Raw genomic sequence first — 22,301 nt, forward strand, 5'->3', positions numbered from 1 at the left:
TATATAAAAATAGTATATATATTATTATATTATGTAATATAGATATTATTTATATAATATACTATTATATGTATTATTATACACACATTAACATGTATTTGTATAGATGTACAGGCATACGTATAGTCCCTAAATTGTTTTTAGATACACGCACTTAAAGACTATATATGTATTCACAGGCGTATTCTTATAGAGTGTGTTAACACTTTAGATTTGTTTATATATATATACACATATATATACACATATATATACACATATATATATACACATATATATACACATATATATATATACATATATATATACATATATATATACACATATATATATATACATATATATATACATATATATATACAAATATATACACACACACGCGCATATATATATATGACCGCATACATATCTCTCTCTTAGAGTAATCTGCAGTTAAAGGAACAACCCCCCGGCTCTGCCTCCACCTGTGCAGCCCCGTTGATGCCCGCAGGTGCTGGGGGGCAGGAGCCGGTGCCGGGTTACCCGAGCGCCCGCAATGGCCGCAGCGCCTGGCGGCGGCTGGGATCCGGGACACGGGGGCAGGGTCCCTCCCGGGCGCTGCCCCGCCGGCGGCCGGCCGGACCCGGGGGCGGCGGGGGCGGCTGCGGCGGGGCGGCCCCGCGGCTTGTCCCCGCGGGGGCGGCCCCGGGGGCGGCCCGGGGGGAGCGGAGCGCGGCGGGCAGCTTGCGGCGCCGGCCGGGACTCGCCCAGTCACCGGGGAGGAGGCGGGGCCGGCGGGGCCGCGGCGGCGGCAGGTGCCCGAGGCGCGGGGATGGTGGCGGCGGCCGGCGCGGGGCTGTAGGGCAGCGCAGCGGGGACCATGGGCAGCCGCGGCCGCCCCCCGCGCCCCGCCGCGCCTCTGCTGCCGCTGCCCGCGCTGCTGCCGGTGCTGGCGGCGCTGGCGGCCGGCGCGGCGGAGGCGCGGGCCACCTCGGAAGGGCAGCAGCCCGGCGCCGCGGCGATGGGCACCGGCACCCCTCCGAGCCCCAGCGGCACCGCTTTCGAGGAGACGCGGCTCCACGTCTTCACCCTGGACTACCCCCACGTGCAAATCCCCTTCGAGATCACCCTCTGGATCCTGCTGGCCTCCCTCGCCAAGATCGGTGAGCGGGGCCGTGGGGCGACCCTCCCTCGCTGCCAGTACCTGGCCGGGCCGCCGCTCCCGGGGCCGGCGCGCAGAGCCGCGCTGGGGCGGTCCGTGCCGGCGCGGGGGGCGCGGGGCGGGCGGAGGGGGTTGATGCTCCTCCGCGGAGCGGGATGACCGGACGGGATTTGGCTGGAAGAAGTCGGGGTCCTCTCAGTTAGGAAAGGTGCGGAGGAGAAAAGAGACTGGTAAACCCCGGGCTAGGAGGACCGTGAAACTCGGAGTTCACCCGGTGCTTGACTGACTTTTTCTTGATCGCCCTGCTGTCATTTGAGCGCGGTCTTCTTTTTCTTAAAATAACGCCGGGTATAATGACAGTCTCGAAGCAGAACAACGGATCGATGAAAAGCAAATATTTATGAGGTTGGAGTATGCCTCCTCCTTACTCTGCTTTTCCACCATTCACTTACGTCCCGAGAAAAATATAAAAGAGCACTGTAAGAGTAAGAAAGGCCACCTCTTCCCTCATGTGGAAAGCATTTGCATTGCATAGTTTCACTGAGTTTTGTGCGGCTTATATGTCATGTTTTTAGTTAGCTTCTGTGTCCCAAACAGAGAAATGCGTGCAGCATAATAATCTAAAGAATGTCAGGTAATGGTGTGCTAGATAGCTATTTAAAATCCAGTAGATCTCTATGAATTTTCAACTTTGTATTTTCTTACCTAGAAGATAAAATAAGGAATAAAGCTCTGGGAACAAAATAAGTAAGTTTACCCACACTACAGTTTTTTCATTCAGAACTCTGACTTTGCAGCACAGATTTTCAACAAAAATACCATCATGCTTATTCTGATAAATTGTTTTTATCAAAGTTAAAACTTTCAACCTCTGCTTGTGGCATTTAAATAAACTGTGTCACTATTTGGTTAGTGATCAGGTAATCAGGATTCTGAAAAAACCAAAAATTTGTACTCGCCTCCTGCCAAGTCTAACATTGTCCCTTGGGGCCTGATCCTTGACCCAAGTAACTTGGGTCTGCTGTCATTACTTCCTGCAGAAATACTGTGTTGCAGCCATTAAGCAGGCATGCATCCTGATGCATGTGCCTTAATGCATTAAAGTTGCTTGCTTAGTCCTAAGTGCGCATTTAGGTGTTTGCAGAATCAGGACAGAGTTCAAATATGTTACACTCAAATATATAATGAACTGTAATAACCAGGAAATAGGGAGTTTGGTAGAGAATTTAGCCTGTTGAGTATTGAAAATTGCTCTGGCTTCTGAGTTTAGATAAAGCAAAAACTCTTGAATAAGCTAAAACTATTGAAAAAGTTTCTACTTTATTAAAGGTTTTTATTAAAAGGGAAGCCATTTGAAACATGTAAATACACATACAGTCACAATAATATGTAATTTCTTAAATTATACATTCTAACTATCATGGTATTTTGCTAGTGCATAGGCATATAAAAGGTTTTTTAAAAAAAGAAGTTGCTTGACTGATTTATTTTTCCAGTCTGATTCTTGTAAGTAAGCCAGCAAACAGCATAGGTGAAGAAAAACACATAGTTTTAGAATCCTTTCAGTTACACCAAATGAAAGCAAGTGTGGATAATCTAGGGCATGCTGTTGTCAGTGTGTGTGTGCGGAGCAATGAGGGCCAGATCCAGGAGTGGCCCTAGGTGTGGCAGTGCTCAGCTTCACCACACCTATCTGCAGGCGCCCTGACTCCAGGACTGGAATTAGGAACATCCAGTTCTTGCTCCTGGAGCTCTGTCTGTGCTTCCTTATCCATTGAGTGCATCAGGTAAACCTTCCCAGGTCAGGCTCCCATCTCTCCTAAGTCACATTCCACACCAAATTTTCGTTGATTTATGCCTTGTTTTCTATTGAAGGTAGCTCAGATAGGCAATTTTGAACCGCCAAGATACCTAAATGGTGCTCTGCCACATCCTACTTGTTAGTAGGAGTGAGCCATGTGTGTCGATTCAAAAGGATGGAGATGGGTTTCCCAGCCCAACTCACTGCCTGTGGCCCTAAGAGGAGCCCTCTGAGAGAGGAGGCTCTCTGATGCATTCCTCTCCTCATAATTTCCTGCTGGGAAGCACAGGCATCTTGCTCCTGACATGGCAGGCAGCGTGAAATCCACCTCGAGACTCCCGCACTGCCCAGGAAACTTCGGTGCTTAATCTGGCATCTCAAATTCCTTTCTGGGGCTAGGCACTGAATGCTTACATTTGGCACTGCTGAGTATCAAACCTTTATGAACAGATCCCTAAGGTCTTTTCAGCTGTGAGGAGCTCAGAAGATAGGGTCCTGTGTAATAGCAGCTCTCTCAGTGGGTGAAAGATCCCAATAAATACTCAACTGCAGCACCTAGTTATGGATCTTTTAACAAATTCATTTTCACGGAAGTGTAGTTTCACCAGTGCTGAAATGTTCCAGCATTTGCTAATTTTTATAGGGAATTTACCTGAAATATTTGTCTGATCCTGCCTGTGATCATGTCACTGTAAGCTTGGTTTAGAGGGAGCAAGAAGGACAGCATAAGAAAGGAAAGCCTGAGGTTGTCAAACAGAGCTTGAACATTTTGACAATGTACGTTTTCACAAGGACGTTAGGATCGTGGTGCTTTTTATCCCTGTATAGAACATGAGCACAATTTGAAATCTAATTAATTGCCTTGAATGGAATTATTTTATGACTACCTCTACTTCTTATTTTGTGTGTTGATACCAGAGGCCTGTTACTCACATGTATATTAGATGGGACCATTGCACCTGAATATGCTGGAGTCTCTAAGCAGTGAGACCAGTCTACATAATCCCCAGTTTTGCCGAATTTTTATGCTACTAAACCTACAAAATATTGTGTAACCAGTTCAGATTCCTGTTACTTCTACGTTTAATCACAAATGCACAATGAGAAATGTTTCTTCTGGCAATTGAGCTGATACCCTTCCAACCCTGCTCTCCTGAAAGAAGATTTAAGCTGTTCAGAGGTACTCATCTCAGTGGCATTTCCAGCATCAGAAAGCACTGGAATTCACCCAAAAGAAAAAGAAGGAAACTGGGATTCTAAGGACTTTTATCTTGAAATATTAACTTGACTTTAGATAAGCGTCCTAACTGCCATTTTTGCCATGATATATGGGGGATGCTTACTCAATAATCATCTTCCCTGCTGCTGGAGCTGAGTCACTGCATAACCTGAAGCTCAAGGACAGGGTCAGAGGAGAAGAAAGTAGCTGTAGTCTTGCATTCAGCATGAAAGTCTGAGTGTTCCTGTACTGCAGGGGATCTGCTCCCAGGGTGATCCTGACGTGGTGGCTGTGAGTCCATCAGAGCAGGGAAGATGTCCTTCATTGGTGTTACTGACTTGACATGCACTGGATTCCAAATCCTCATTCTCTGCCTTTAAATCAGGAAGCATAGCGTGTCCCTAATTGCCCTTGAATACTTTTCATGTAGGCAGGAAGTCGTCCAGGAATTTTGATGCTGTTTACATGAATAAAAAGCATATTTAACTTAGTGGGAGGCTTTCCATTACCTTTAAGAATGAGGGGGAATCCCAAATCTCTGAGAGACTATGAACTTTCCAGAGCCATTTGTAAAGAAGAAAAGATATCAATTTTTTCTTATTCACAGTAGACATTTCATTGCCCTTGTATGACAACTGGTTGGGATTTTTTTTTTTCTTGTCAAAGGCTGAATTTACAAAATTTCCCTTCTCTTGAATTTTTGTTGCAGAAATGATTTGAAATTTACTTTTGAAGGGTTTAAAAAAACTTTTGGCAAAAGCCACTTCCTCAGGGGAAACTTCCTGACTATTGTATTGGAATTGTATTTCTGCCGCTGCAGAAACTAAGATGAATTATAAAATGTTTGTGTGGAAGTAGCTGAAAGGTAAGGAGTCAGGTCTCCAGCTGCAAATTCTTGATTTTTCCAGGATCACTACCTGTTCTGCCGATATAGGACATTGGCGATTCTGGTTTTGAAGAATGGCATTGAACTTGGCAGTCCTTCTACTAAGTCACATAGGCTGTGTTTCTAATTATTTAAAGCATGTTCATTCAAAAGGGGGAAAAATTTCCATTTGAGTTGCTTGCTTTTAAAAATAGCTAAAAAAGCTAAAAATAGCTTTAATAGTTACAGAATATATAAGTAAAAAGTCCATAGATTAAAACAACTTTCTTTTTGCTCCTTCTTAATAATTTGTTTTTCCAAATTATACGTTCAGGCTTTCTTTTAACTGGGAAAAAAAAAAGTCCATGGTGAAAGGAGAATTAACAAAATAGATGTTACAAGATACATAACCCTGAAGCTGTGAAACTGGATGTAAACTATAGCAAGATTGCAGTAATTTAACTGTTTCAACTGCAGGTGTGATTTTTACTGAAATAGTTTTACTGAAATAGACGCCCGTTATTACCACACCCAGTGTTTCCGTGCAGCTCGCATTTAAAATAATTAAAATGCTTTTTAGTTAGGCAGGGATTGTGGGATCTTGTGGGTGTGGATCAATTTCTATATAATTATATGGGCCAAATATAGATAAGGAGGAGTCTGGAAAAGATTGGCATCGCTGGGACCTGGAATGTGACCTTGGTGTATAAGGTTGATCATTCCATTAGATTGGCCAGACTAAGTTGCTTCAAAACTTTTCCTATTCATTGCTAAAAGTAATTGGAATCTTTGAATCAAAACTGCATGGCCTTGAGAGTTTTAGAAGGCTAAGTAACATTCAACCTCTAAGTCCTCATTTGGAACCTTTTAAAATTAATTTCTTCAGTACTTTTCAGATTTTTATGAGAGAATCCTGACTCTACTGCAATTCATATGATACAGAAGAGTGAACAAAATAATACAGGCTACAACTTACTGTCACTTTATGGAAAACATGTTGATTCTTGTGAAATTAATTTGGAGGCTCCTCTAAAAATAATAATTGTATCTGTAAATGCTTCCTCCTGGTGGTAAGGGAAGTGATCATGGGAGACTGCGTGGAGGTCACATGTGCTAGTTCCCCTCACTAGCTTTGAGACTCTAAAAGTAAAAATGAAATTAAAGTACTCTTTAAACTCCTTTGTGAAGCTGTCCAGAGAGGAAGCAGTGGTTAGTATGATTTTTTTTTTCTCTATCTAGATGTAATTTACCCTAGAGAAGTGTTTGGATTGTGTTTCTAGAGGATTCTACATTAAAAAAAAAACCAAATCTCACAGTTTCACAGAGAGAACCCTTGCACACAGTTGCACCATCCAGCCTAGCTGTTGAGCGGAATGTCTAGCTACTAGTTTGTCTCTCCACCAAATCAGTTGAATTGACTATGCTAGCCAACATATTTGCCTTGATCCACTGTGGGTGTCCAGTTCAGTCTTTGCAATGAAAATCAAATTACTGTTTGTTTAGTATAGAAATGACAATAACAGAATCCAGAATAATCTTATGGATTCTGTACAAGTAACCATTTCCCTTTCTTCTGTTTGGATTTCCTTTGAAGGCTTTCATCTCTATCACAAGTTGCCCTCAATAGTACCTGAAAGCTGTCTCCTTATTCTGGTTGGATTGCTTCTTGGTGGGATTATTTTTGGAGCAGAGGAGAAGTCCCCACCTGTAATGAACAGTGATGTGTTTTTCTTGTATCTGTTACCACCTATTGTACTCGACGCTGGATATTTTATGCCAACTCGTCTGTTCTTTGAGAACTTTGGTACCATATTCTGGTATGCTGTGGTGGGCACACTCTGGAATGCCATCGGCATTGGAATTTCCCTATATGGAATTTGCCAGATCAGTGCATTTGGTTTGACTGATATCACTTTGCTGCAGAATTTGCTCTTTGGCAGCCTCATTTCAGCTGTGGATCCTGTGGCGGTGCTAGCCGTCTTTGAAAATATCCATGTCAATGAGCAGCTTTATATCCTGGTGTTTGGAGAGTCTTTGCTGAATGATGCTATAACAGTGGTAAGTTACCTGATAAATGATTAATTGATAAAAATGATGAATGATTGTTTACGTGCCACTCCATTGTATATCATTGTATCTGGTTATTACAGTTTGCTACTAGATGGAAGTCAAGGAGTGCTAGTGTGTCTAGCTAATTCTTTGAACTTTAGATTTAGAAACCACGGTAGTTGTACTACATGAGAGTAATGGTAACATATTTACTGTAGGGATTTTACTGTGGATCACTCTAGTTTCTGTATCTTTGTAATTCTATTACTTCTGTAATCTGAAACTGTAGGTTTTTCTCACCTGCAGAAATGTTGTTGGACAGGAAAGGGAAAGAGTCAGTGTGGGGTCTTGTAGTGTGTTAATGGGGAGGATGGCAAATCATGGAGATGGCACAGGACCTTGCTGAGGTTAACTTTTTGCATATGCCCATTACTTGGAACTGCCCTGAAATCACCAATACATGTATCCCAGGCTACGAATGAGATATGACAGCCACCTGGAGGCAATAATTTCTAATCATTAACTAGCTGAACTGGGGCTGTGGTGCTGACCTGAGGACAGCAATCTGCAAATTCCATTTTTCCCCCAGTGTCTCTCATTTGTACTTGATGACACTGTCTAGGGCATTACTCCCATTTATCTATGCCTTGAAATCCTGCCCATGCCAACCACGTCCAGCATGCTTTCTGTTTTGTGACACATAGAAGTCCAGTTTTTCATATGCTGAAGGGATCAGAAAGATTCATGAATTGGGTCTGCACTTTCCTGTCTCTGTCTTCTTATTCCAGTCCCATTCTATGCAAATTATCCTGTTTTCCCCTTTTCTTGGACTTTACCTTACCTGTTTTTCCCTTTTCATGGACTTTCCCTCACCTGCCTAACACATGTATATGTCATGATTTATTCTGAGCCTTGATACTGAAAAATTCTTGTGCGTCTGTGGGAATACTATTTTTTCACTTACACTGCATTCTTTACCTGAATCTGTTGCTATCCAGTCAGCTGAATCACATCTCCTCTTACAGGCTTGCCTTAAAACCTAGCTTTTCTCATTAGCTTAGAGTTGAAACAGCGTGCCAATGCTAAACTCATACTTTAATCCAGTCCTGTAAATAAATAGGTTATAGTAAATACTGAGTTTCTAAAGGATTAGCAGTTCAGCCATGGCTGGGTCTGTCTCTAGTCACTCTAATGGCTGCTTGTGCGATGGATGTCTGTTCATACAATTATTTTTTCTGGGGGGAAAGAATCTGGTTATTTAGAACTTGTTTTTCCAACAAAAATCAGTTTTTTCAATGAAAAGGTCAGCCACTGGGGCAGCAGTTAATACAGCATGATTTGCTAGGAAAACTCTGCATCCTGAAAACAGGCATATTCATATGTGCTATTTCCCAAAGGCAAATTTATCTAAACCACCATTTTTATAGGGGCTGGCATGGCAATTTAATGTGTAGCCTTCCTGTAGGCATCATTATTGCCTTCTCTGGACGTTTCCTTATGGCCTGCCACCCCAGATGTCCTGACAGAGGGAAAATAATCTGAGAAGTCTGTAGGGACAGTCCAGTAATGCACTGACCTTACATATATTTATGTAGGAGTGAAAGAAATGTAGAGTACCTTTGGTCTTACTTCCTATCGTTTAAAGGTAGCACTTGGACAGAGATCAAGTTGTTTCCACATGCACAGAATTGGTCTGCTAATGGTTCCTTATTATGTTTTTGCACACCTGCAATCATGTGATTATACCTAAAATGTGACCCAGACCATCACACGGATTCCTGGGGCTGTCCTTAGAGGACCTTGCCTTCCCTGCCCATAGCAGATACTGCTGGAGCAGCCCTTGCTGGGCTACTCAGCCCTGTGCTTGGGAGAGGTGATGTTTTTTATTCTCCCTTCATCTGCCCCTGTTTAACGGGGAGCTGACAAGACAAGCAGAGCTCAGAACCTTTCAGCTTTCACCTTCTGGAGCCCTTGAGTCCCACCTCCCCTGGCAGGAGCCTGCAGTGGGTTGTAGGAATGAAGAAAGAAGGGAGTTGAATGCAGGTTGGCCACCCATGGAAGCTGCCTAATTCCATGGCCACTGCAATATCAAAAAACCAGATGGGCAGTGCAAAACAGAGTGGCTTTGTTAAATGTGTCCCTATTAGAATAGCAGTGTCATCTATGCTTTGCTTTCAAGAGGACATGCTCCCACACCTTCATTTTGTATACAAGGTAAGGTGTGTTTTCTCAGGAGTATCAGTTCTGCTGCATTTTTCAGGTGGTCTTCCATGGCTAATAGTTTTTGTGATATGTCTGTGCACCTGAATGTTCTTTTTCCCCCACTGGTGGAATTTTGGAACTTGAATTTGGCAGAGGACAATGTTTGACAATTAGATTCTTGATCAGAGCTGATGCTTTACCAAAAAGCTGAGTCAGACATAATGAGCAAGGTGATAATAAATGGTAAGATTACATCTGAGTGTTAGCAGTTCAAACTCCAATTCTGGGCTTGAAATCAGAAAGAAGGAGTCAGTGTCATTATAATGGTATTATTCCCATGTTGGAAAACATTACAGCAGTCTTTTGTACTTTGCATCTGCTGACAACATTATTTTAGTGTGCTTTAAAGTAATTTTAGAATTAAAAACTGAATAACAGAGAACTGATGAAAATTAACAATTAGTGTTTCAGAGATACTCTGAGACAAGATTGAAAAGTGATCAGTGACAAATATTACTTGGTGTGGCCTTCAGTGAGTTCAGCTGGAGGCTATTGAGTAAATGAAAATCTTGAACTTCAAAACATCCCTGTTCTCACATCAAATGCCTTAAAAATGTAACTGGAATTGGTGTTTGCTGCACCTGGAAGTTTAGAGAAAGCTCAGTAAAACTAAACTGCTGTAAAGTAAAAGGGAAGCAAACTTGATTTTGATCTCATTTTCAACAGTGTAAATAAAAAACAATAGGAATGAGGTTAAAATCCTGTTCATGACATTCCATAGTTGTAGCTGCTGCCTTAACCATGGCTGAGGTACATAGAAGAAAATTGCTTTTCTTCTGTCAAATAATTTATGGCATTAGACTTAATATTTATGAGGATGTCTCCATGTAGAGCAGCAGGCTCCATTCTATTTGCAGGGTGAATACTTTGGTGTGAAGATGAAGTGACATTATGGAAAGGCTTGGATAGATCAAAATTCTCTGCTTCTTTACAAGGACCTTGCAGTTCTCTTACTTTAGAGACTAGCCTTATATAGATTTATATAGTTAGTTTTTAAAATAGAAGAAATACTATTTAAAACTCCAATTAAATAAAATAATCAGCTTCCCTAATATGTACCAAGAGAGTATTCTGTCAGGTCAAATTCTATAGGTTTCTTAAAGAAGAACGCAGGTCTGGGATCATCCCAATTTTCAACAAGTGACTCAGGGAAACTCTTTGCACACAACACAAGTCAACAGTATTCTTCAGTCAGTGATTAATGGAGTCCTTGGAGTCTGTGGAATGAGAGGTCCTTGTAAAGTGACCAGCAAAGGCACTCCTACTGTCAGTAGGTTTAATTCTGGTATACTTCTCTCCATGCAAATCCATGAGGTCTGCAAATCAAACAGGTGGAACAGCTGTGAAGCCTATGACATTGCTTTCCTGTCTGGCACAGAACATAGTAACAAAGAATGGGGAAAAAAGGCTGGGAATCTGCCTCAGAGCAGCAAGGGGTTTGTCCAGATGAAAAAGGACGTTTCTCCCAGGTGGACTCATCCTGAGAGTATCATTCCTATCAAGTAAATAGTTCATGATCCTGCTCTTATTGTATGTTCTGCTGTGTAATGAAAATTTCTGGTGACCATTCTAGGTTTAATTTAACCTTCTATTTTCCTGCTTGCTCTGGAATATGTTTTCTCTTTTCTGTTTCAGTTCTTTCTTTTCCCTTAGCCCAAAGGGCACACAATAAGCCATGTCTTTGCATTAAACTTTCAGTTTTGTAAGACACCCAGTTTTGACTAAGAGAGGCTGAACAGCTAGTGTTCTGTCCTGTGAGAGAGAACAAGACTGCAAACATGAAAAATCCTTCCACAGCCACTACTCAAACACCTACTTTGTTGGCACAATGCAAATACTGATAAAACATTGTTCTCTGAAATAGCATTCCTGATAGAGAAACCTGTTTGGTGTACGAAGAAGTCCAGAAAGAAAGCAGAGATTTAACTCTTGCAAGCTGTCTAAGATGAATGGTCTTCACTGGCTTAGTCCGTGAACCCACTGGGACAGGAATAGGTTCCTGTGACCAAAGTTAGCTCTGTACAAGCGGACAGTGTAGCCACCCTGGTACTGCAGGGCTGGGAGCATACATGCAACACCAGGGAATGCTTGTCTCCCAAGTGGATCTGCTGATGGGGCAACCCTTTAAAATTTCTTTAAGAGTAACTGATTGCATTGGTTTCTGTTTTGGAGAAACTAAAATACTGGATATTGGAGAAGTGTGAACTTTAGATCGTTCTGTTTCCCATATAAAACAAAACGGGCCTCTGGCTAAGAAAATGTGATAATCCCGTTGATCTAGTTTGTTTTGAGGGATGGTTATTAGTACTTTGAAAATTAAACTGGGCAAACATTTAGCAACAGGTTTTTCAATGGCAGTGAAATCCAAATCTCTAGAAATACTTGATATTTTGAACAGTCTTTAAACCATTGGATTCCTAATGGTCAATAATTTTGAGAAAGAGCACTGGCTTAATGAATACCATGTTTCTTTTACTCCTTGAGGTGGTCACTGTTCCTCTCCATCTGCCTCTACATCCCCTCCTACCCCAGCAGTTTAGATGAATCTGTGGTCTAGTTTAGTACTCTACCTCTCAGTGTCAGTTAGATCAAACAGATTTGAAAATAACCTGATTTTTCACTGGTCAGGAAACTGGTTTTATTTTCTCCTTCTGTTTTATTTCTTTTAATCTGGGAAAAATCTGAAATGGACATTTGTGGAGAAATTAGGAGCTCTGTAAATAAATTATTTTAAAGAAGAATTAGGTAGATTTATGCTTCTGGCCCCCAGAGTGGCACGGGTTATGAAATCTGTCCCATTTGCAAAAAAAATGGGAGTAATTATATATATCTGTCTTTGTGTATCTCCCTGGTATATATGGATGACAAATGATATGTCAGACATAAATAACAGCATATGTAAAAATCAAATGCAAGGTAGATAGAGAAATTCAAAGTTCAGCATTTAAGCAGCAGAACATAATGGCATGAAGGGAAATCAGGAATAGTTCAAAAAAGATAATGTGCTTTCTTTTTCCTCATAGGTCCTGTACAATTTGTTCAAGTCTTTCTGCCAGATGCGCACAATTAAGGTTATTGACATATTCGCTGGGATTGCTAACTTCTTTATAGTGGGGATCGGTGGAGTATTGATTGGAATCCTTTTGGGATTTGTAGCAGCCTTTACCACCCGTTTCACCCATAAAATCCGTGTGATTGAGCCACTCTTTGTCTTCCTGTACAGTTACTTGTCATACATAACAGCTGAAATGTTTCATCTCTCGGGCATCATGGCGTAAGTACCCCAAACTTCAGTATTCATAGCATCCAAGTAAGAATGACAAAGGAAATTGGAGAGAGGATCAGATTTTGCAAACCTTGCCATGTGGCATTGTTCCATGGTGCATGGCAGAGCTGCTGGCTTGAGGATTTCCGGCCCCTTCCCTCCCGCTTCCACCCCATTCTCTCAGCTTGCCACCACACCAGCTGTGTCACTAAAACTTCTCATGGCATCACATCATAAGCCATATCTTTGAAATGTTCCAAGTTAAAAATATTCACTTGTATTTTCAGTGGGCTTATTTTTAACCCAGGTCACTTTGGTGACCTGTGTCCTTATATGACCTTTCAACTAGGCATAAGGGCATGGGTGAGGACTGGCCCACGGTGATGTTGGGGCAGTGGTGGCAAGGAGGGAGTGGCAGTGGTAGCAGGGAACTTCATGAGCTGCCTCCACTTTCAATGCCAGTATATTGTGAAACTGTGTTTAACAGTTAGTTGTGTGAGCAGCCAGCCAGCACCATTCAATGAAGGCAATGTATATATCATTAAGGCAAACCTCTGCTGGATTACAGGCACAATAAGGATTGGGTGATTGTAAAATTTGCAGTCCAATGGTAATATAATCCTATAATTTAGTATCTTGATACGTGTGCCCGTGTGTTACAATGTTCTCTGTAAACATCCTTATTTATAAAATAATATTTTTCTTCCCACTTCCAACAGATAGAAATATTTTCACTTCTGGTTTTCCACTCCTTGTCTTCAGTAAAAAAAGAGCACAGCTTCTCTCTTCCCTCTGTTTATACTGTAACAACTTCAACATTAAAAAGAGCTTTGATGACATTTGATATAATTAAATGTTTTGCTCCAGTTCCAAGTAATATTTTTAAAGTCAACTTTCCTTAAAGACTTTTTATTGTTCTAGTGGCAAATATGAGTCATTCAGGCATGAAGAGCAGAGCTTTTTGTGTAAGCTCAGATGCTACTGCTTAGTGTCACTAATACTTGATAATACCTCATCTGATTATTATCTTTTAGGCAAGTGAAGATAGGTTTAATATCATAGTCATGCCAGTATAAGGTTTTCTGGGCCTGGGAAGCAATTTATAAGGAAACTTACAGGTGATGATTTCAGTAGTATAAAAATAAGAACATGCCATGAAACCACAGGGGTTGGAACTTTATTGTAAGTAAAGAGCTAAAGATTGCATGGCTTTCTTTCTCTGATATGAGCCTAAATAAAGCAACATATGCATCCACTTTGACCGAGTTCATAAATGTGCCATCTCTTTTCATAGCTTCTATTCATAGCATTTGTGTGGTTTCTAGTTTCCTCCACCTCTGAAGCCAAATGTCCTTGACATCCTATGATCAAATACTTACAGGGTTTCTAAACTAAAAACGTGTGGCTAAACTGTACATGGAAAAAATTGTGGCAGTGTTTATGAAAATACTGTTTTGGACCTGCTGCATCCAGGACACAATGCAAAGTGCATGGTGGGTCTGCTGGTGGGTCAGTGGACCCACCACATGCCAGTGCCTGCCACCAGCCCACCAGTGCTTCCCACAGCACTAACAACCTATTCATTTTCGTTTGTGCAGTGGCCCCAAATGGGTGTAGAACAGAAGAGGAAACACAAAGTACTTTTGCCCTCAAACAGCATGATAGAAAACGAGTTATCTTTAAAATGTTCTGTCTGTTTTTGTCTCTAAGCACTTTTTGTAATAGCTGGCAGAGCTGTGTACAGCAGTAACACCCTGGCTGGGACAGAAGGGCTCTCTGCTGCCATGCAGGGTCTCAGATGCTATAAGCCATAAAGCTTTTCCCCTCCCAGCAGTGCTGCTGCCAACCTTGGAGCTCCTGCAATCTCTGCATCCTCTTGGAGTAAATCTACCCTGTTCTTGTCACCTTTCTTTGGCCTTTGAACTACGGAAAGTAATTTGCTTTGTGTCACAGTGCAAAAACACACAGCAGTGTTGAGTTCCCTGTGTTTTCTGCAGCAACTGACACATGTAAGGATTGCTTGGGTCTGATTTAAAAGTCAGCCCTCCTGTGAGCAGGTAGTTGGAGCAAATGACCTTGGAATGTCCCTTATAATCAAGATTGTTTATTTATTATTTGCTTCTGTGACCATTTACAGTTCAGCCTATGAGGAATAATTGCCTGGTCTCCCCTTTTTTACCCATACCCACATGAGTGTTAAACTACAGATTCCCACTTCTTTCACAACCAGGTTTATAAAGATACTCAGTGAGACCTTGTGGTTACATGCTGTACCATACTTGAGGGGAAAGACATGAGCAGGAACGTACGGTGTTACCAAATAAATAAGATACTTACACAGATTGCCTCATTCCTGGGCAAGTAGGAATTCACTGGCAGAGGAATAGAAGGGAATGAATGGCACTTGTCCCTCTTCTGATAAGTTTGTGTACTCATCCTAAGGACAAATGATTCTTGAAATGTCCGTATATAACCCCTGCACCAGGTTACTTGGCTGACATAGTGAAGGGACTGAACCATGTCCCTGTGAACTGAAGTGAGAAAATCCTCTTCAGAAGGAGAGGAAGGAGTTTCTACTGTGACTGGAGCTGGGCATGAGTGAGGAGCACAGATGTAAAACATACAGTTCCGAATCTGAACTTTATTAGCTTGCTTCCATTTCTAATTATAATGCTGCATTTTCTGCTTACTAATTTCTTATAAAGGCTGTGAAGCAGCAGAACTTTTAATACAGGTTTCTTTTTTTTTGTTTTTTTAAACAATGAATTAGTAGGCTGAAAGGAGCAAACATTGAAACTACTGTAAATTTAGTAGGTCAAGGAAACTTGAGGATTGAACCCAGTGGCCTAGTTTATTGCAGTCCTGACAGAAACAGTACTGTTTATACAGTGAGACTTTTATTCTTCAAAAGTACAGAATGTTGCAGGTTAATTGCAATGAAGTGCTTTTCCCTTCCCCTTCTTGACCAGGGCAACTACTCAGGTCACAGAAGTGGAAGCCAGAATTAATGTTTGTGGATAAGAAATGTAAAATAGAACACATCTAAACTTTGGCTTTGGTTATTGTGACAGTAAAAGCTAAGTTTGTGAAGAACTTATTATAATAATGTACATAAAATCTTGCATAAAGACATTGATTTTATATTAAATTCTAACACTATATCCTCACACAATTTTCAAATGAAGAAGACTTCAACATTTTTTTTTCTAATGTACATAAATACTCTAAAGTGAGCAGTGATTAGCTGTGGAATATTACTTACCTGAAGAGTAACATGTCATGTACATCTCTATTTCTTACAGCATCGAACCATCTTCTCAATTGCTTGACACTAACTGAATGAATGCAAAATGTGACTGAAAATGAGAGTGTTGTCACTTTAAATTCTAGTGGTAAAACGTGGTAGATGTTTTAAGTTACAGCTTGCAAGGGTCCTGATTAATCTGGTGACAGATTCTTATCAGACATCTATTTACAGTGTCTCCATTACCTCAGGTTCCAAAACCAAACCATGTCCAGAGCATGATTCCCTGTTCCCCATCCTGCAGGGCTTTCCTAAATTACTATAATCATGAAAACTATTTACTGTAAGAAGGTAATAAGTAGTACTGTGTGTTTTGTTGTCCATTTGATGCAGACCTGGGAGTCCTAATGCTTCAGGGCACTAAGCTGCTGCTTTGGGACTCTAAAATGACTGTGGGCCTAGAAATGGCTGTTTTCCAGCCCACCCACTGCCTTCTTGCTCTTTTGCATTTGCTGCCCCTGCACCTGCCAGCTGCACTGAGTGTGCCATGGCTGGAGTACCTGGGCTGCATCAGACCTGTTACACTTGTGCAAATAAGCAGTGTACACACAGGAGAGCTGTCACAACCCATGGCATAGCCTGAGATCTTTGTAGGTGTGTCAGTGCAGTGAAGAGCTGGTTTGCCACTCAGTATGAGACTTTTGGAGAGTCTCAAATCTAACAAAGTGTTAACTTTGTTAGATTTGAGAAGATTTGTGCATGTACTTTTGTGGTTGATTATCAGAACTGTGTTCAAACTGAGGAACCTGGGAGTGTTTGACAGATTCTGGGCTTGAGTGTATGTCCTGACCAAGTTGCTGCTTGTCAGGACAAAATCCATGTGTGTGCCAGGTCCTCTCCCACTTTCTTGCTCAGGTACATAATGTGGGATCTGTTGTAAGTCCCCAGTCTGGGCAACTGTAAGATCAGAACAAGGAGGTAAGCTGTGAAAAGCATCATCAGTTTGTCAGTATTGGCAGAAAAATTCAGGACCTCTGTTATCCTAACCACGTACTCAAACTAGAAATGTTACCTTAACTACTGAGTGTTTCAGGGAGAAAGCTTGCGTGCTTATGAAATCTACATTCTGTCTTCCACAGTGGACCCTGTGTAACCAGGCTGAGCTCTGCTTCCCAGGCAGCATACTGCCTGTGGACCGCATAGGATCCTTCTGTTCAGGACCATGGTCAAATCATCTGACACTGAGGAAAGGGCAGACAATTCTATCAATACTAAGTATAGGTGGGGGTCTGGGATAGTCTTAGTGAGGCTTTCCTCCTTCTTAGACTTGGAGTTTGCTTATGGTTGGAGCTGGTCTCTGCATGTCAATGGACATTTTATTTTGTGCTGACTAGATCCTTCTCCATCACCAAGTATAGGTGGACAAAAATGCTGTGTGAGGACCAGGTTAGGTGCACTACTCTGCCTGTATTTGTAAACCACTATCAGCCCCATCAGACTGCATCTGTCCCCATATCACATCTCCTTCTTTAGGTTTTATTCACTCTGATGTACACTCAGGGCCTCTGCTGCTTGGGAGAGGTCTACAGAGTACACTGTGTCTTCTCCCAGTGTCCACCTATCCTTCCAGGCTTGCCCCTCAGACGTCTTGTTGCGCAGCCACTTTGGGGATGTAAATGTGGCTCCATGTAAGAGAACAAAACTTCTGGACAAAACTAACTTTAAATAATCAAGGGAAATGTGTTCAGAGTCTGCCAGTGACTACAATCTGAGCTGCTGCTACAGACTCCCTCTTGCAAAATGCAAGGAAAGTTCACTGTATGAAGGTCTTTTTGAAGTTACTGTTTCTGGGATTCCTCCTGCTTTGCAAATTTATTTTAAATCCCTTATTTAGAAGAAGGAACCCAGGCATGTGTGTTCATAATGTCAATGAAGTTTTTCTGAGTTCTGCCCCAGTCTGCCTTTCCATTTACATTCACATTCAGGGATGTTTGGTTCAGAGAGGTTCAGAGATGAGGCTCTTGGCTTAGAGGCAGGCATGCTTAGCAGAAGATTTTCTGCAGTGAAATCTCCACAAAACTTGGGAGATTTCAAGAGAAATTTTCAGAGATGCTAGCAAACCTGCCCTCTTCCCCCATGAGGGAGATTAGTGAAGAGATTTCAGCGTGAAGAAATACCCTCTATGTTAGCAAATAATTATATCTGAAAACCTGGTGTAACTGGAATAAATAACCATAGACAAGTTGGCTGTAATCAGAAAGACAATGTAAATACATCTCTCTTTGTTTAGATTCAGTGTGCATGGTTTGACTGAGAACCCATACCTGAATGACTATAATGTTTTTAACTGGGAAATCAGAGCGGATGTTGTTGCCCTAGACAGTAGAACCAGGAACGACATCTGTTTCACAATGTATCTTTCCTTAGTTGTCCTCCCTGATAATTATTAGTCACCTCAGACTGTCCTTCCCTACACTGAGACACCACCTTGAAGTTATCCTCCAGCCAGCTCTGCTAACTACCTTTAAACTTGTAAATGTGTAGCTGAGTGGTCCTCAGCAAGTTCCTGTACCGTGGACAGCCATACTGAGCAAGTGATGTACAACCAGTAATGTCATTCCTTGCTTTTCCTGAGGGTTAACAAACTCTGTTTACTGACACAGAAAATGGACTTGTAGGTGCATTTACAGTAAGCCCTTTCTTTTCTCTCATGTATCAGCTGAGATACCCATTTCATTCATTTATAGATGTTTTAAATGTGCAGCAACACCTTTGTGATTTCTGGTGGTGTTTTTCTCCTGTTCAGCCCTATGTGCAGGCAGAGCAGGCCTAAACTGGTGAAGGATGACAAATTGTCTGTAGCCTTGCTGCTTTGTTTGGAAAGAGGAGCTGGCTACTGTCACTGCCATTGAGGTGGGACAGCTGCTGGTAGGGAAGAAGTCCTACCCTGCCCCAGAAAATGCAGTTTCTACCCTGTCTGTTGTCCCTCAGCAGCAAGAGATGCAGCGACTTCTGTTTTCCAAGGCTGTCTCTGTCTCTCCTCATCTCTGCCTCTTTCAAAACAGAATTGGAGTGACCCCTGTGCAGATCATGTGCATTTAGTATGTGAAAAAACTCTCTGTACATTGATGTCTTCTCAGAAAACTGCCCATTGCAGAAAAAAAAAATCGTGCCCAAAACTGTAGGTTCACCAAGCCTGTAAATTTGAGATTGGATATGAAATAAGTTATGCTTTGTATTTTAAAGAGAACTATGGAAAAATAATAATATTATGTAGATATATGAGAGGCTAAAAAAAAAAAGCCAATAAAACATGGGATAATGCTTGCCTTTCAGGATTACAGCTTGTGCCATGACCATGAATAAATACGTGGAGGAAAATGTTTCTCAGAAATCCTACACAACGATAAAATATTTCATGAAGATGCTGAGCAGTGTCAGTGAGACTTTAATCTTCATCTTCATGGGTGTGTCTACAGTTGGGAAGAACCACGAGTGGAACTGGGCCTTTGTTAGCTTCACACTCCTCTTCTGTTTAATCTGGAGGGCACTGGGTAAGTAAGTCTTAGACTATGGGTCAGTATTCTTTGTAAATTAAGTATTTTATCTCTTGTCAAGTAGAAAATGCTAAAACTTAGACAGAGACCCATCAGTTTGTAGAATGGTTTTTCTATTAGTAACATACCCTATATTGCAGGGTCAGCTTCCACCTTTCCCTGAAATGGAACCTAAAAATCAGTTTTGCCCTGATCCTGCTCACCTAAAGTGAGGAACAGTCTGCTTGTAAATCACAATGCATGTATTTAAGTAAACATTTATTTACAAATAAGCAAATTGTGGTAAAAAGAATTGGCAGTCATACAGCAATTAAAAAGGTTGTGGGGGGTTTTTGTTTGTTTGATTGTGGGCCTTTTTTGTGTTTGGTGGTGGGTTTTTTTGGTGGTTTTTTTTTTGCTTTCTTTTTTTCGTGGTTTTGGTGTTGGTTTTTTTTTCTGTGTTTTTGGTTTTGTTTTGTTTTTAATTTATGTTTACTAGCTTTGGGATTTTCACAGTCATTGACATAAATAGTTTCAAACCAGGAAATGCTATAATTGAAGTGTAAAGAAAAATTCCTGTAAGAAATTGATCCCTCCTGAATTTACAGCTCTTTTTCTTTTACCTGGAGAGCTAAGTGCAGGGCAGGCTAGTATGTCTTAAATCTGATCCTCTCCCCAGCTTCATCTCTAATGATTCAGTCCCTGCACATGTAAAGGTGGGTCATGCTTTAATCTGCAACCCTGCATCCAGCTTCCAACTCTCCTTCCAGAGCAGGAACCTGGACTATTTTCCTACTGCCCCATGCAACCCCACAGTCAGTACTTTATCCTGAAAAGCAGCCAAACAGCCTGATTACCATGCAGCTCTTGACCCCTGTGCTTGCTCCCTTCACCTGCCTTTATACCTTTACTCCAATCTGCCACATCCCTGGAAGCTTTTTCCAAGGTACACCAGCATGCACTGGCATCTTCTCCTCCCATCCCCAGTCCTGCATCCTTCCTGTCTGTGTGAGTAAAATTGAGTGAACAGGAGTTTGCAGGGTACAAAACACAGATTGATGGAAGGGACAAAGCAGTTTTCAAAATCACCTCAAATTCTTTTAAAAAGCAATTAGGGGTCTTGGTCTATAGTGACACAGAGAATTATTACTGTTCTAGAGATGTAGTCTAGCAGACAGCTGTCTTGTAGAGATGTATTAGCTGCTTCAGGGCCTAAATCCAGCTGATCCGAGGTGTTTAGCTCACTAATTTTATTCAAAATGATGTTCCTAAAGCTTTTAAATTTAATATTATGGTATTTCAAGCTGCTGAGTAATGTTTCATTTCTTCAGTAATATCTGTTGAAGAAGCAAATAAAATGTAAGAAGCAAATAGAAGGTTTTTAAAACAAGTATTAGCATCGTGGGCTGTGTAATTTAAGTTCCCCTTTTTTGCCCTCCTCTCTGTATTTCTGTTTTTTCCCTTCAGGTGTTTTTGTTCTGACTCAGATCATTAATGTGTTCCGGACAATACCTCTCACTTTTAAGGACCAATTTATTATCGCCTATGGAGGTCTCCGAGGAGCAATTTGTTTTTCACTTGTATTTCTGCTTCCTCCTGCTGTGTTTCCTAGGAAGAAATTGTTCATCACTGCCGTTATTGTGGTGATATTCTTTACCGTTTTCATTCAGGTACTACCTTTCTTCTCCTGAACTACTTCTTTCTCAGACAGGTTGTAATTAAGCCATGGGTAGAAAAACAAATGTTCTAACTTACTGTAAGGAACATACTTGAAGGTACTCGGCATCGTCATAGTAGAAAAAAATGCTATGCATACCACAGGCAGGTAGCGAAAGTATGCCAGACACTAAATACTTATGCTAACATATAAGTAGTATTAAGTATTTAGGACTAGTGAGGTTAGAGTAGAGACTAAAGATAATCTGGGTACAGCTTCAGCACTAATTCCTTTTTCTAGAATGTTTAAATTTGTGTGTTTAGGAGTTCAGTGTTGGATATCATGCACAGTGAGCTAAAGACACTGAGGGCCCAGACAGGTAAACTGGAGTCTGGGTGTTAGGATGTGATGCTGCGAACCAGCTGGACATCCCTAAAAAAGCATCAGGTGTGTTTTAGGACATGAAGAACTTGTCTCTGATGACCACCTGGCCATGGAGGCCTGGTCAGGGGTCACCAAAGACTGAAACCTGCAAAATGTAGAGGAGGCCAAGCCCATCAAAAAAACATATCAGTCTAGTCATTATCTAGAGCAGTGAGAGAGATGTGAGTGGCTATTAATGAAATTTCAAGTCTGTGGAAAAAAATTAGAGTTTTGTTACTCTGCCTTTTACATGGAAAAAGGTGCTGTGGGAAGCAAGTATCTGTGCTCACGCTTGGGAAAAGGGGCAAGGTGGAGGTCAGTTAGTTGACTTTTACTGTGAAAACTAATTTTGAAGGACAGAATCATTTAAAATATGGAGATAAATGAAGTGTGCTATGAGAGGCAATGTGATTTATCAAAGAAAAACATGGTGTCATTCTTTCATGAGGCAATTTTTTTTCTAGAGTAATTTCATTTAGCTGGACTATTGTAAAATTTTTGGGGAGGGGGCTACAGGGGAGATTGTGAGTGTAACTATTCATTAAACAGAGGTTTAGATTGACATTAGGATGACTGTAAAATGAATGAGGAATGAGCTTACAGTTCATTCTTTAAATGGAAATAGAAGCAAATGGTGCTGTGGGTGAGAAAGGATCTCTGGGGATCTCTAGTCCAACCCTGTGCTCAAAGCAAGACCACCCTCAAGTTAGATCATGTTACTCAGGGCCATGTCAAGCTGAGTTCTGAATATATTGATGGATGGAGATACCCCAGCCTCTCTGGGCACCCGCTCGAGTGTTCAGCCACCCTTGCCAGATAACAGGCTGATGAGATTATTA

At 41.4% G+C, this 22,301-nt stretch overlaps 1 protein-coding gene across 1 annotated transcript in view; it reads left to right on the forward strand.

Moving 5' to 3' along the window:
* The first annotated feature begins 793 nt into the window (after positions 1-793).
* SLC9A2 (solute carrier family 9 member A2) overlaps positions 794-22,301 on the forward strand; it is a 37,413-nt gene continuing 15,905 nt past the window's right edge. The window contains exons 1-5 of the mRNA XM_066176628.1: positions 794-1,142; positions 6,621-7,084; positions 12,361-12,611; positions 19,183-19,400; positions 20,850-21,052. Coding sequence (XP_066032725.1) covers positions 860-1,142; positions 6,621-7,084; positions 12,361-12,611; positions 19,183-19,400; positions 20,850-21,052 — 1,419 coding nt within the window. The 5' untranslated portion in view covers positions 794-859. The remainder of the gene's footprint in view (positions 1,143-6,620; positions 7,085-12,360; positions 12,612-19,182; positions 19,401-20,849; positions 21,053-22,301) is intronic.

Source organism: Chamaea fasciata, unplaced genomic scaffold (assembly GCF_029207755.1).
Source record: "Chamaea fasciata isolate MVZ Bird 193981 ecotype frontalis unplaced genomic scaffold, bChaFas1.0.hap1 SCAF_2, whole genome shotgun sequence".
Classification (NCBI taxonomy): Eukaryota; Metazoa; Chordata; class Aves; order Passeriformes; family Sylviidae; genus Chamaea; species Chamaea fasciata.